General features: G+C 38.6%; 1 protein-coding gene across 3 annotated transcripts in view; it reads left to right on the top strand.

Annotated features, from left to right (window-relative positions):
* The window catches only part of LOC104610270 (uncharacterized), a 57,948-nt gene that overhangs the window by 25,827 nt on the left and 16,853 nt on the right, over window positions 1–15,268 (top strand). For all 3 annotated transcript variants that reach the window (XM_010276810.3, XM_010276811.3, XM_019199922.2), the window contains exon 4: window positions 4,085–4,151. In XM_010276810.3, coding sequence (XP_010275112.1) covers window positions 4,085–4,151 — 67 coding nt within the window. The remainder of the gene's footprint in view (window positions 1–4,084; window positions 4,152–15,268) is intronic.

Raw genomic sequence — 15,268 nt, 5'->3', positions numbered from 1 at the left:
ACACACCGTTTAGTTGTGTTGTAGCAGGAAGCGCTAGTTGTCTTAATTTCTCTCTCTAACCGTTTTTCGACCTCTTGTCTGAATTCTTTGAACTTTTCAAAAGATTCAGACTTATGTAGCATTAGGTATACGTAACCATACCGTGAATAATCATCGGTAAAGGTTATGAAATAAACATGTTGGTTATGTGCCCTAACATTCAGGGGACCACATACATCAATATGTATAAGGTCAAGTGTGCCTGTACATCTTTCAGGCTTACCGTTAAATGGCCTTTTCATCATCTTACCTTGAAGGCAAGGTTCACAAGTTGGAAGATCTTTTACAGTTAGAAAATCTAAAGGACCATCTTTTACCAACCTTGTGATACGATCTATATTAATGTGGTTAAGTCGGTAATGCCACATGCACGTGAGATTCACTGTATCACAGGTCCTCTTCTTTGGGATTATTTTCGACGTAGTTTCGGCAATGTTCGTTTCCAGAGAAGGATGGAGAACATAGAGACCATTCTCAAGTTCTCCGTATGCGAGGAATTTGTTATTCCGTTCAATAGTAATCACGACTGAATAAGATAGAATAACTATCCATGCACAATTTTGATATAGAAATCACATTTCTTATTAAATTTGGTACGAAAAGACAATTTTTCAGTATAATAATTCCTTCTCTGAAAACTAATTCTATAGTTCCTATGGCTGTAGCTGCAACTGTTGCAGAAGTTCCCAAATAGAGCGTCACTTCTCCGTCACACAGTCTTCTGCTTATCCTAAACCCCTGTAGTGAGTTACACGCATGAGTTGAAGCCCCGGAGTCAATACACCAGGAAGCAGAAGTGACCAACAAATTGGTCTCTATAATAAAAGATTCGAAATTACCTTTCTTCTTAGTTTCCAGAAATTGATGACAGTTCCTCTTCCAGTGGCTGACTTGTTTGTAGAAGTGACAGGCATCCGATGCCTTATCCTTCTTCTGCTTCTTAGCTTTGCTACTTTTCTTCTGAGTCTTTCCTTTAGTCTTCTGCTTTCTCTTGTTTGATTTGCCACCTTCAACAAGCATGGCTATCGGCTTATCTTTCTTAATCAGTTTTTCAGCCCTTTGCAACATATTGCTAAGTTCCTGAAGGCTAACATTTAGTTTATTCATGTTATAGTTCATTGTAAACTGATTGAAGGAGGGAGGCAGGGAATTGAGGATAGCATCAATTTTAGTGTCATGGTCTATCCCTGACCCGAGAGCCTCTAGTTCATTAATATAACCCATCATCTTCAGACAATGGTCATGAACCAGTTGGTTCTCGGTCATCTGTGCAGTCATAAACAACTTTAAGACCTTCTGACAAGTAGAACAGTTCTGCTCCTCATACATAGTTTTTAGACTATCCAATATGTCTTTGGACACTTTGATCTTATCGAATTGTCCCTCTATTGGATTATCCGAAGGGGCTATAATACAACATTGGGCAAGAGAATTTTTCTCCTCCCATTCTTGATATTCTCTTCGTCTGGTCTCAGAAGCCCTGTCATTCGAACGATCCAGAGCAGGTTTTTTGCAATATTGTCCAATTTCTTGGACGTTAGGACCAGCATAAGGTTATGGAACCAGTCAGTATAATTTGGGCCTTTAAGTTTGTTGTCGTCCAACAGTTTAGTGAATTGACTGTTTGCCATTTCTGATAAAGGGCAAAACAAATATTAGTCCACAACCTTATTTAATTCATGTTATCTACATAGATATGGCTTTTAATTTATGTTCCATTTCCATTTATTCATCTCTGAGATTTCTCTCCTATCTTAGTGACGGAGACTGCGAATTGTCTCTGGAAATGTGAGAAATCACATAGGGTGCATGGAGCCAAATGTTTCAGCTGCATAATCCCACCACCTTTCTGTGAAGGATCACATTCACTCATCTTATGAGCTTTCATTTTGGCCTCTATCAGACAAAGTTTATTGCCATTTTAGGTTAAATCTTTCTGTCCAGTGAGTGCTTATTCATCATATTCGTGAACGCCAAGGTACCGTGAGAGAGTCTTCCATTTTAGGATAGGCCCCTCCCACATCGGTCTATGACGCCCCTATCATCTTATGAAACAATCCAACAGTAAATGGATAGCCCAATTTTATGGTGCATTTCCTCATTACTGAAGGACCCATCTTCATGTTAATGATGGAAGGCCTTTAAAGAGTTTATCATATGAATCTTCCCATCACATGCACTCATATTTCAGTGGAGGGAACGAAATATTACGCCCTATTTTAATTTAGGTCAAACTAAAGTGGTTCCCACTGACTTTCATAAAGCCAGATTTAGATGGGCCCTAAACGGCTAGGGTTCCGCACGATTCCTCTTGGGAAGGAAGCTGGTGTGGGGCCCACCATGAAGGGAGATCATCCAATGAAATTAAGGACACCATGGCAATGATGTGCATTCAGCCATGGTGTGTGTAAGAGCCACTTATTCGATTCAGCATGGGCCAAGTACTTATGGCCCATGAGCGTTGCACATCACACATCCATACATCACATGCATGAAAACTACAATTGATCCAATCAATTAAATAACTGTAAAACCCATAATTAAAGCCCGTATAAATTCATAATATTACTAATTAATATTATCTAGGTATATGGGCTGAATTGCAAGGAGCAATTTGGCCCATATAACTTATGTTGAAATGGGCTAAAGTAGTTTTAACATTTTAAAACTGGGTTTTATAGATGTGGGCTGAATTGCATCTTGCAATTAACCATCAACTCCTGGACCCATGAGTGAAAAATTAGGGCTGAGAACAGCCCCCATCGAACCACAGATTCGGTCCAACCAATTTGGTCCAATCTGGTTCGAATGGGTTTAGGGTTTGATTTTTAATTCAATATTTAATTCAAGAAAAATTGATTTGAAAATAAATAACTGATACAAGACAATCAAGAATCAGTAGGAGGGCTGTTCGTAGGACTGCTATCCTGCAAAACAAAATTTAGATCGCAGCATGCAGTTTCCAAAACTGCAAATCGCAGATGGCTGAACCCATATCTGCGAAAATCTCTCCTCTGCGCTTTCTGCTTCATCTTCGAATGAACTAAAATAGAAAACCTATTTTCTATTAATATTATATTAGAATTGAATTCCTATACATTCCATCTAAAAATTAAAAAATAATTAATTACAGACCAAGAATGAAGATTCTAAACTAACACGAGTCTCATATGTGTCCAGTTTAAGGGTATTACATAGAAACACACCATAATAACATGAATCAAATATGTACTTTATTCATTTACATTAAATGTCATAATGTACATCATTCTGATTGGAGCTAAGGGCATACACTCTCTAACAGTAATAGGATGGCTTATGACAAGGACTATGATTTTGGAAGTGCAGTAGTTCAAAGATCAGCCAATTCTATGGTTGACACTAGCTAATCTAGGGGTTGTGAGGGACCAAATGTTTAAGTTGTAATATGTTCGAGTGGCTGAGAGTTGGAACCTTTGTAAAATAGAATGTAAAATTGTACATATTATTTTCTTTCAATGAAATCCCTGTTAATTATAAAAAAAGTTCAGTTCGATCTTGGTACACAGCTTATCATTGTTTTGCTATTGATACAACACCTGTACATCCATCCAAAATCATGAGATTAATCTTAGATGGCATAAATCATGATCTTGACCTTTGAATGTGACTTGGGTGGCCTGAACCATTGGATTTATCATAGCATATAACTAGATGTATCCAACTAATTAGTATGATTTTGGCAAGCTACTTGGATGGGTATTAGTCCAGACGCATTATGGTACCCATAAAAAGAATCAAATGAATTTAATTTGTTGGGTTTAGGTTAAGTGTTTTAGCAGATGGGCTGAAATTGGAATAGGGTCCAAATCAGAACCGAACCTCCAAATTGTTGTCCTATCTGTGATAGTCTATGATCTACCATATTTATTTCTGTCTATTTATGAAAAAGAAGCCAGCCCCATATAGTTGGGACAAGGCTTAGTTAAGTTGAGTTATTTATGAAGAGGAACGGGAAAGTAAAAGAACTGATGCTTGTCATCTTCATTTATCTTCTGTCTTGCAGTTTTATTAGCAGAAGCTATTGCTTTAGTTGCAGCTAGCACAGTGCATCGAGTTTGTGTCACAACATGGTAATGCTATTCAAAGTTGATTCTTATCTTACCATTTTATTTCTGGATTGGTATTGTATTGTGTTGTATTGTATTTCGAAACTTTATCTTGGAGTTACTTGTCATTGGTCAGCTGGCATAAAATGTCTGTTTATGTTTCTTTTTTTGGCTTTTTTGGTTTTTTTTTTATGTCAAAAGGTATTTGTTTGCAACTGCAGAAGCCAATGAACCAACGTAAAATTCTCAAATGAATGAGGTCTTGTTTTGAGGATCAATAATTCTTGTTTTACCATTCTTATTGCTTTATTGGGAATCTCTAGTTGGAAACAAAATAATAACAAAAAGGCAAAAAAAAAAAAGCAAAAGATCCTTGTTGATGGTTCAGAGAGATTAGTCAAGGGAGAGTTGGATCAGCAAGGGATAAGAGGTCATCCCATTAGGTGAGGTTGTTCATGTAGATTAAAAGATTAATGTTGAGATAGATTTTTAAGTTGGAAAGAAGTCGAGTCTGTTCTTTTTAGGCAGTGAAGATTTTGCAAGATTTTTTTTTGGGAGCTTGAAGAAAGATAAAGAAACAAATTTGGATTCTTAGAAGTGTTTCAATGAAAGAACTAAAAGTTCTCCTTTGATGATATTTGGAGAAATTGGGAGGTGGTGTCTGGAAGCTTGTCTAAGAAGGAAAAGGTTAATTTGGTGTGGTGCCTCCTCTAGAAGGTTATGTGGCGATAAATTTGACGGAAGCAGCCAAGGTAACCCAGACCCCTCTGGGATAAGGAGGGGTGTTGAAAAATGCAGAAGGTAATTCTATGGCTTTGTTCTCGGGCCCAGTGGGAATGGGTGACTCTGCTAGAGCTGAATTGCTTCTACAACTACAAGGAATATAGATTGCAAGTGAGTTGAATATATCAAATATGGTGGTTGAAGGGGACTCACAACTGATGGTGGGATGGATGATGGAACCAGACTATAATTTTGTGGTATAGAGATGAGATGAAGAAATTTAAATGGCTCACTAGAAATATGAATATGTAGATACAATGGGAAAGATCAGCCAATGGGATGGCTAATGCTCTAGCTAAGCAAAGGGCTGAATAGAAACTGTTTGTATTGGTCTCAAATGTAATATGTAACTTGTTATTGGGAGAGGTAGCATCTCATGCCTCTCCAATGGATGCTTGTAATGCCTTTCAGTCATTGACTAATAAAATTGATTAGCCCATTGCACGAGGCTCCCGCCAATGCGGGGTCTGGGGATGGACAGATGTACGCAGCCTCTTTTGCTGTGTGTTCTTTTGCTATTGTTTTTTTTTTTTTGATAGGTTGTTCTTTTGCTAAATATTCAGGAGGAGGTCCCATGGTGCTTGTTGTTTGTTGATGACATTGTATTAATTGATGAAACTAGTGAAGGATTGAATGCAAAATTAAGTTCATTGACGAATACCTTAGAAGCAAGAGGTTTTAAAATAAGTAGGACCAAAACAGAATGTATGCTTTATAATTTTCATAATAATAATAAACTCAATGTGACCTTATCTGTTACCTTGGTTCAATTGTGAGATTGAGGAGAAAGTTGCCCATAGAACTAGAGCAGGATGGGTTCAAGTGGAGTCTTATGTGATAAGCAAATGCCACTCAAGTTAAAAGGAAAATTCCATAAAATAGTAGTAAGGACAGCAATGCTGTCTGGAGCAGAGTGTTGGGCACTCAAGAAACGACATGTCCAAAAAATGAATGTAGCAGTGAAGAAACATGTCCAAAAAAAGTGTAGCAGAAATGCATATGTTGAGATTGATGAGTGAAAAAACTAGAATGGATATGGTCAGAAATGAAGTCATTCGGAATTCAGAAGAACCTAGGAGTAGCTTCAATAGGTGGTAAAATGAGAGAAAGTAGTCTAAGATGGTTTGGTCGTGTGCATAGAACACCATCTACAACACCTATAAGAAGCAATCTATTGAAAGTTGAAGGGGCTAGAAGGGCTAAGGGCATACTGAAAAGGACATGGGGTGAAGTAGTAAGGAATGATTTAAGTGCTCATAGTTTAACAATGGATGTCACTAACAGAACAGAATGGTGAAACAGGATTCATGTAGCTGATCCCATATGGTTGTGATAAGGCTTAGATGATGATGAGGTTGTTCTTTTTCTATTGTTCTTGGTTGCTATTCATTCAATTCTTGTTATTTTTTTTTGCGTGTGCGTGTGTGCAATCACCCCCTTGTGAGTCTTGTTATTTGATCTCCCTGATCTAAAATTTTGCCTTCTCTTGAGATCATGTTATTAGATCTGATTTTTTTACTATAAATGGTAACTCATAGGTTTACAATAAACAGTAAATTTCCAATATCTCAAAATAATAACTTTCCTTTTTCATAATTATAAATTATTTCATTCTTAAATTGCCTGAGTTTTAGAGGATTTTTGGTAACTTTTTTCAGATTTTTTTGATGCATAAGAAAGTATCCTAGAGATTTTACCCAAAAGTTACAAGAAAAATAAGAGATTTGCTTCAATCCCGAACATTGTCATGAGAATTGTTTTCTAGGTGCCATTTGCCATTATTGGGCCACTCGCATATTTCTAAAGAGGTAGTAGGAAGTGACAGAGATTGTGTGTAAAGTAGGGAGCAAACACCAACCTCTTTGCCTTCTCTGTCTTTAATTTTAACTTTTGTTGAAGCTATCCTTGCAGTGTTTTGGGGAGTGAGTTCCTAGCCTGTTTCTTGATAATTGGTGGGGATATTCTTTGTGTGAACCAGGTTCAAGAGATCGGCTATCCCAACTGAAGGTTACTTCCATACTCTATGCAGTCGGGGGGAGGCTCTGAATCTCAAAGACAATCAAATGAAAAGTTTCAGGGTGACACAGAGGAATGGGGAAAAGGGAGCAAGAGAAATGGATTTAAGAAAGGAATGGGGAAAAGAAAGGGAATAAATAAAGAATTGAAAAGGTTGCAATGGGGAATGGTAGAGCAAAATATGGAACGACAAAAAGTGCAGGGAATAGAACAGGTAAGGGAAAGTGCATTCCAAAACCTAGATGAAAATATTAAGTTGGAACGTTAGGGGATTGGGAGGGAACTTGAAAAGAAGTGTAGTAAAAGAAACTCTCAAAAGGGAAAACCCAGACATTATCATTCTCTAGGAGACCAAGAAAGAATTGGTGGACAGGAAGATTTTAATGGCCATTTGGGGAATCAGGGGAAGAAAGTGGGCAGCTTTACCAGCCAATGGATCAGCTGGAGGAATCCTAATAGCCTGGAGAGAAGAGATGGTGTCAGGCATAGAGGTAGATGCTGGAGAATTCTCTATATCTGTTTGGTTCAGGACTTTATCAGACGATTTCAATTGGATTTTGACAGGGGTGTATGGGCCAAACTCCCCTTCCAACAGAGCAAGACTGGGATGAGCTAGGCTCCTAGCATGAGGCTGAAGACATCCTCCCTTGGTGCGTGGGAGGCGACTTCAACGTTATTAGGTTCAGCCATGAAAGTTCCAGAAGTAGATGGGTAACAAGAAGCATGAGAGAATTCTCTGATTTTGTTGCCAGACATAACCTGTGTGACCTTCTTCTTCTACATGGAAGATTCACCTGGTCTAATCTTCAGGAAAATTCAATCAGCTGTACGCTTGATAGATTTCTGGTTACTGCAGATTGGGAGGAGCATTTCCCAAGTTTGTTTCAGGAGATAAAAACCAGATGTATCTCAGACACTGGCCAGTAGGCTCCAAACGGAAGTGCTAAGAAAAGGTAAAACCCCCTTCTGATTGGAGAAAGTATGGACAGAACACAAGGAGTTCAAGTCTAATATAGCCAAATGGTGGGAAGAACGTAAGGTAGAAGGCTGGGATGGGTTTTGCTTTCAACAAAAGCTGAAATATTTAAAAAGAAAGCTGAAATATTTAAAAAGAAAGCTGAAATCTTGGGTTAAGGAAGAATTCAAAACTTTCAATGAAGAGAAAATTGCTATGATTCAGGAAATGGAGACACTAGATGAAGAGGAGCAGAATGGGGTGATGGACAGCGAAGGTAGAAGCTGGAGGGATTCTCTATGAAGAGAGTGGGATAAAGTGGTTAGGAGAGAGGAAGTGTACTGGAGGCAGAGGTCTAGAGTAAAGTGGCTGAAGGAAGGGGATAATAACACAAGGTTCTTCCACAATTATGCTTCGGGAAGAAGAAGGAAAAATTACATCTCAAAACTAAAGGTAGACCAAAGAGAAGTGGAGGATCAAGAGGAAATTGCAGATAATTTAATAGTTTATTTCAAGGATCTTTACACCAAGAGCACTAGCAGAAGTTACTTTTTGAGCAGTTGGGATGGACCTGTCTTGTCGGAGGAGAAGGAGGCTTGGTTAGAGAGAGATTTTGAAGAGCTGGAGGTCAAAGAAGCTGTTTTCAGCATGGATGGATGGAGATGGGGCTCCAGGCCCGGACGGATGGGTGTTGGGGGATTTAATCTCCAAGAACCAGTACACTTTTGTGAGAGGAAGGCAAATCATAGACAGCATTTTGGTGGCAAACGAATGCATTGAAGAAAGAAGACAGTTGGGCAAACCTGGAGTGGTTGTCAAGTTGGATTTGGAAAAAGCGTATGATAAAACTGATTGGGAGTGTCTCTTAAATATCTTGACACTGAGGGGTTTTGGAGACAGATGGGTGAGGTGGATAAAAGGTTGCATCAGCTCCGCTTGGTTTTTGATTCTGTTAAACGGAGAGCCTAAAGGCTATTTTCAGGCTAGCTCGGGTCTCCAATAAGGATGTCCCTTATCCCCATTTCTGTTCACTTCACACTGGTGGCTGATGTCCTAAGCTATTTAATTGAGAAGGCGGCTAGTTTCTATCTGTTGAGAGGATTTGAAGTGGGAAGGGAAGCCATTCCAGTGAACCATTTGCTTTTCACTGATGACATAATTTTGTTCTTAGAGGCGGATTTGGAAAGCATCAACAATTTAAAAAGAATAATCAGGTGCTTTGAGATGGTGTCAGGTCTCCAAGTTAATTATTCCAAAAGTAGCCCTTTGGGAATCAATGTCAGTGAGCCTGGTGAACAATCTGAAGGAAACATTAGGTTCCAAGGTGGAAAATTTTCCCACTTCTTATGTGGGAATGCCTTTGGTGGGAAACCCAAGAGCCTCACATTTTTGGGGTCCATTGATGGAGAAGTGTGAAAAGAGGTTGGCCACATGGAAGAAGAACTATCTATCAAAAGGAGGTAGACTCACTATAATCAAGACCTCCTTAGCTAACTTGCCAGTCTACTATCTTTCAATATTCCAAATTCCAGCAAAGGTTAAAAACAGAATTGAAAAACTTCAGCTGGATTTCTTATGAGATGGAGGTGAGGGCAAGAACCTAGTCAGTTGGGATCAAGTGTGCAAATCCAAGGAGGAAGGGGGTGATGGTCTAGGACACGTGAAAGAAAGGAATGCAGCCCTTTTAGGGAAGTGGCTATGGCGATTCCCATTGGAATCTGATGCTCTCTGGACTTTGGTGATTAGCATCTTGTATGAAAAGAATACCAACGGTTGGGATAGCAAGATTCACTTGTACCGCGTGAGAGCCAACAACCCTTGGAAAGGTATCTCCTCTATCTATGATGTCTTTATCACTTTCGTTAGATACATAGTAGGGAATGGGAAAAAAATAAAATTCTGGATTGATTTATGGTGGGGAGACAGCTTATTAGCCAACTCTTATCATCGAATTTATAACCTCTCTTGAAACCAAGAAGCCACTGTTGCAGCCTGTATCCAAAATTCCCCAACTACCCATAACTGGAACCTAAGTCTTAGAAGGCCATTAAGGGAGGTAGAAATAGCTGAACTAGCAGATCTGCTGCAAAATGTAAGAGAGGCTTATGCTTACCTGTCCCCTTCAAATCTAGACCAAAGAATTTGGAAAATTCATCCAGCCAGAAATTTCTCAACCAAAACTTTTTTCAGGTCCTTAACTTTGGATGCCAGCAATTCTAGATTTCCTTATAAAAGGATTTGGCTCCCCCACATCCCTTCTAAGGTGTCCTTATGGGAGGCTTGTTTGAAAAAAAAAAATACTTGTGACTTATTACAGAGGAAGAACGAAGGTAGATTGTGCATTTCCCCCCATATTTGTATGATGTGCTTTAACAATGGTGAGAGTCGTGAGATTGCTGAGCACCTTCTCCTTCACTGCCTGGAAACAAGGAAAATTTGGTATTTCTTCTCAAACATGGTAGGATATTACTGGGTTTTTCCTGAACACATTGAAGATTTCCTTTGGCAATGGCAAGGAAAAGGCCTTGGAAACAGAGGAAAAGTTTTTTGGCTCACTATGGTACAAACAGTGTTTTGGGGGGTGTGGGAGGAGAGAAATAATTGAAAATTCAACAATAAGGCTAGAGCTATGGACGAGCTGATATCCCACATACTTCATTTATGCAACTCATGGGTGCTGAATTCAGAGGTATTTCTTTAAATGATCTCCAGAGAAAAACTGTGGAGATCCTTTTTTCTTCTCCTTCCTCTCTAAAAGCAACAAAAAAACCCCCACCCAAGTTTGATAGAGGAGGTAACATTGAACTCTGATGGAAGTTCCCTTGGGAATACTGGTCTAGCAGGGATTGGTGGAGTTTTTAAGGGAAGGGATGGAAGTCTTCTGTTGACGTTTCGTGGCCCAATAGGGATTGCTGATTCTACAAAGGCTGAAGTTTTAGCAGTGTTAATAGGACTTCGGGTTGCAAGAGAGCTTGGATAATCATCCCTAATCATTAAAGGGGATTCGAGCAATACCATCAGATGGCTGGGGGAGAAAAATGGAGGACCTTGGAGGCTGGTTCATTACTTGGAATGACTCGAGATGTATTAGAATATCTGAATACATTCCTGCTCTGGATCCCCAGAGAGTTAAATTCTGTAGCAGACAGCCTGGCCAAAGCAGGACCTCATGGGGATTTCTTATATAGCGATAGAGTTATGCCTGTGTAATGTTTAAGTGTGTTTTAGTGCCTCCATTGTACATTCTCTCATGTACACTTCCTCTTTCAATGAAATCTGTTACCTTTTAGCTCAAAAAAAAAAAAAAATTCATTTTTGGATTGCCTGGTTTAGATGATTTTTTTTTTGAAAATTAATTAAAGGTTAGTCTCATGGGAGAAGTATTGTATTTCTTGTTTACTTGGGTCATTCTGGAGTGGGCAGTTTTGGATTGTTGAGGTTTCTAGGGTTTTTTTGGTAATAAATTATAATTTATTAAAAGGAGGAAGAAAGATACTAGAAAGGTGACCAGAAGACACCTGGGAGAAGAAGAAAACAACCCCTTTTTCTAGGGCTTCAAGAGTGAGCACCCCCTTTTCTCTAGTTTTTACAACTGTAGGGGTGATTTCTTGGATCTTGTTTCCAGAAACTGGTCAATGGTGTTTGTTAGTGAAGGGGTATTTCGGTCTTTGTACCTGTTGAGAGTGCTGATGTGTACTATTATGTTAGTTCGAGTGCCTCTTACTTAAATAAGGGCACTTATGTCTTTTCCAATCAATTAATAATATAATAACAGGTCTGGCCGAAACTAGGGTTGATTTTTTTCCTAATTTCAAACCAGACCTTTTCTCTTCTCCTTCCTCTTTCTTCCTTCTTCTTTCCTCTCTTTCTTCTTGCTGTTTACTTTACAGCTAACAAACAAAACAGACTTCTAGGGCAGGCCGAACTTTAACAGTGTTGAACTTGATTCTATATTTGGTTATATGGTCTGCTGGTCATCAAAGCTTGATATGAATTTCTCTGGAGTGATTACAAGGACATTCTTAGGATGGGGGAACATAGATTTGGCAATTACAAGACAGGGGAGTGCTTCTGTCATTGTGATTTTTTTTCTTCCTTCCATTGAAGATCCTTGGTGATGCATGTTGTCAACTTCTTCAAGTATTTCCAGCACCAAGATTCATTGTGCCTTTCACATGTTTGATAAAATTCTTGAAAGGGTATAAGTTTGATGAATGAAAGGGGAACATGTTGTCAACTTGTTCAAGTATTTCCATTTATTAGTTTTTTTATCTTTCTGTTTTTTCATTTGTTATTGTGGCAGGGGTATTTCTATCATTTTCAGTCTATGGTCTTTATGTAATATGAATATTAGTCTCTATTCAGTTTTGACTTTTGAAATGTTTTAGCCTAGAATGTCGTAGGTTGGGTGTGTTTGCTCTTTTTTGTAGCAGGGTTGGGTACATTCTGTTTAGTTGGCTTGTAAGGTTCTCTCTTTGGAATCTGATTTTTTCTAGAAAAGGTAACTTTCATTTCAAAGCAAAAAGGGGGAGAGCTGGAGAGGGAATTGGAAGCCGATTTCCATTAGGTTCATATATCAAAAGACTGTTTGGCAGATGCTATGGCCAAACAAGGGGCAAATAGATTCTAGTAGCTTTGGGTTTATTTATTTGAGCATGAAATGTAAATGCAATAGATCGGGATAGGTGCACCTGCTGGCTTAAGTTTGAGAGATGCTTGGCATGTTCTATTTGTAAGTTGTTATTTTTTCATTATTAATAAAAAGCTTACCAAGCGAAATGAAAAAAGGGAACATTCCTCTAGGTTGGACATTTGCAATCCTGTCTATGGTGAGTGTTGCACCGATCAATTAGACACTTAAGACCTGAATTTGTGTAATTCAGTGAGTTCTTGCCTGAATTGATGGTAGAATGCCTATGACTGGCAATCTTGACCCTTAACCATTTGACCCACACAACCCACCCACATTGTAACCCACCCATCTCTTACGTTGGTCAATATGGGTTAAGTGACCCACTGGGGTCAAGAGAAAAGGGTCAGGGTGGGGTTGGGTCAAGGGTACCCATTGGGTCACAACATAATGATTGAATACAAACTAAGGGGAGGGGAAAGGGTTTAGGGTTTCAACTTTTAATAGTCGAAGGATGGAAGATGGAGGGAGAGAGAGATGCAGTGGCGCCAGTGACTAGAGAACTGAGGTTTGAATACTTCTATGATGGCTGAGTTTTTCTTCTCCACCATTGACAGAAGGAGTGAGAAGGGAGATGCAATGGTGGCCAGTGATTAACAATGGTTCAAATAGTTTGATGAGGGTTGTGTTTTTCTTCTTCACCATCGACAGAAGGTGAGAGTGAGGAGATGCAGTGGCGGCCAACGATTGACAAATAGAGGTTCTAATAGCTCCACTGGGATTGGATTCTAAGTCTTTCCACCATTGCAAAATAAGGCCAGAGGATTTTTTTTCGTGCCATTGCAATGACAATCGACAACTGAGATTGGATTCTCACCGACTTTCTGGTCTTTCCACCATTACAAAACAAGAGGATATTCTGTTTTTTTACAGTTGAAGGATAGCCAGTGATGGAGGTTCAAGATTTGGTGCGAACCTAGATCTATGTTCTCCCAAGCCTTTCTGATATTGCACCAGATCTCTTTGTTCTTCCCACCATTGTAGAACACTATCTACATTTTCAACATTTTTATAATTTTTGTTGGTTTTTTTTCAATTTATAAATTTCTTGTATTTTTATTTTTATATTTTTTGTTGTTTTTTTTTTTTATAATTTCAATTTTTTATTTTCAAATTTTTGCATTTTTCTTGTATATTTTTTCTATGTTTTTATACATTTTTATTTTCTTATTTGAGAAATGTTTTTTTTTTGAAATTTATCATTTTTTTTATTTCCACAAGTTTTGGGTTGAAATATATAATTATTTTGAATTTTTGTCAATTTCGGTATTTTATGCACTTTCAACTTTTTACAACAATATATGTTTTTTTAGTTTTATCATTTTATTTTTTCTACAAATTTATATCAATTTTGTGGTTTTATTAATTATGATAGTTTTCAATATTTATTTGTTTGGGTAAAATATTCGTGTTTTCTTAATATTTGCCTTAAATTAGCGGGTCATATAGGTGGGTTAGGGTCAAGATGGGTTGTGACCCACTAATACCCAATAAATAGGGTGGCAAATGGGTTAGAGGGTCAATGTGGGTCGGTTGATACTTAACCCTCACCCAACCCACCCATTTGCCACCCTTTGCCCCTCTCTCTCTCTCTCTCTCTCACGCGCGTGCGCGCGCACACACACTCACTTGCTCACTCAGACTTCATTTTATGCCCGAAAATATCCCTGTGCAATCTCTAAATGTACTATATTTTGATTAGTATTGTTAGACTTGGACTGGACTGAATCATCGAACCATTTGAACTAGGAACCTGCAACAAAAATAGTTTTGGGAAATTTACTGCCCAGCCAAGGGCATAAAAATTTACCTCCAACAACACTATACTATAGAAATTTCGATTTTTTATACCTTGCAAATTCAAATTTCCGTCAACTCCATTGGCCCACACCCATGTCAGCCCAACGTCCTGTCATATTATTAAAATACTCAAAATACCCCTGGTACCCAATTGACTATCGGCCCTCCATAGAAAAACCCAGAAATGCCCCACTTTTAGTTTTGGGAAATTTACCGCCCAGCCAGGGGCATAAAAATTTACCTCCAACAGCACTATACTATAGAAATTTCGATTTTTTATACCCTGCAAATTCAAATTTCCGTCAACTCCACTAGCCCACACCCACGTCAGCCCAATGTCCTATCATATTATTAAAATACCCGAAATGCCCCTGGTACCCAATTGACTATTGGTCCTCCATAGAAAAACCCAGAAATGCCCCTCATTTGACATCCCGCTACGGTTAATCTCTTTCCTCCCAACGTCCTTCGTTTGAAGAAGACAGAGTTTCTACAAGTGGAGGGCTGCCAGTGCCACTGGCGTTCGTTTGAAGAAGAACCCAAGAATACACAACATCCCACCGTAGTTAATCTTCTCTCTCCCAACGGCGTTAATCTTCTCTCCCCTCCCAACTTCCTTCTTCATTTCTTCTATTCACCGGTGTTTGTTTGAAGGAAACGAAATCTACTTTTACTCACTATTTTCTACTAGTTTTACTCACTATTTTATATGCGACATCCAAAGACCAAACCTTTTCTTTCGAGCAGTGGAAGACTAGGTAAGATTCTAACATTATTTCTTTTCTCGCACTATGTCATTTTTATCTATAAATCCCGCATTTCCCTTCATTTTTGGATCTTTATTTTGATCTTGTTTGAAGCAATCAAACAACCAAGTTGTTCACACAATGTAAGATT

The sequence above is a fragment of the Nelumbo nucifera genome, chromosome 1 (assembly GCF_055504915.1).
Source record: "Nelumbo nucifera cultivar China Antique chromosome 1, China Antique-T2T, whole genome shotgun sequence".
Lineage (NCBI taxonomy): Eukaryota > Viridiplantae > Streptophyta > Magnoliopsida > Proteales > Nelumbonaceae > Nelumbo > Nelumbo nucifera.
This window is presented reverse-complemented; position numbering and strand designations above follow the sequence as displayed.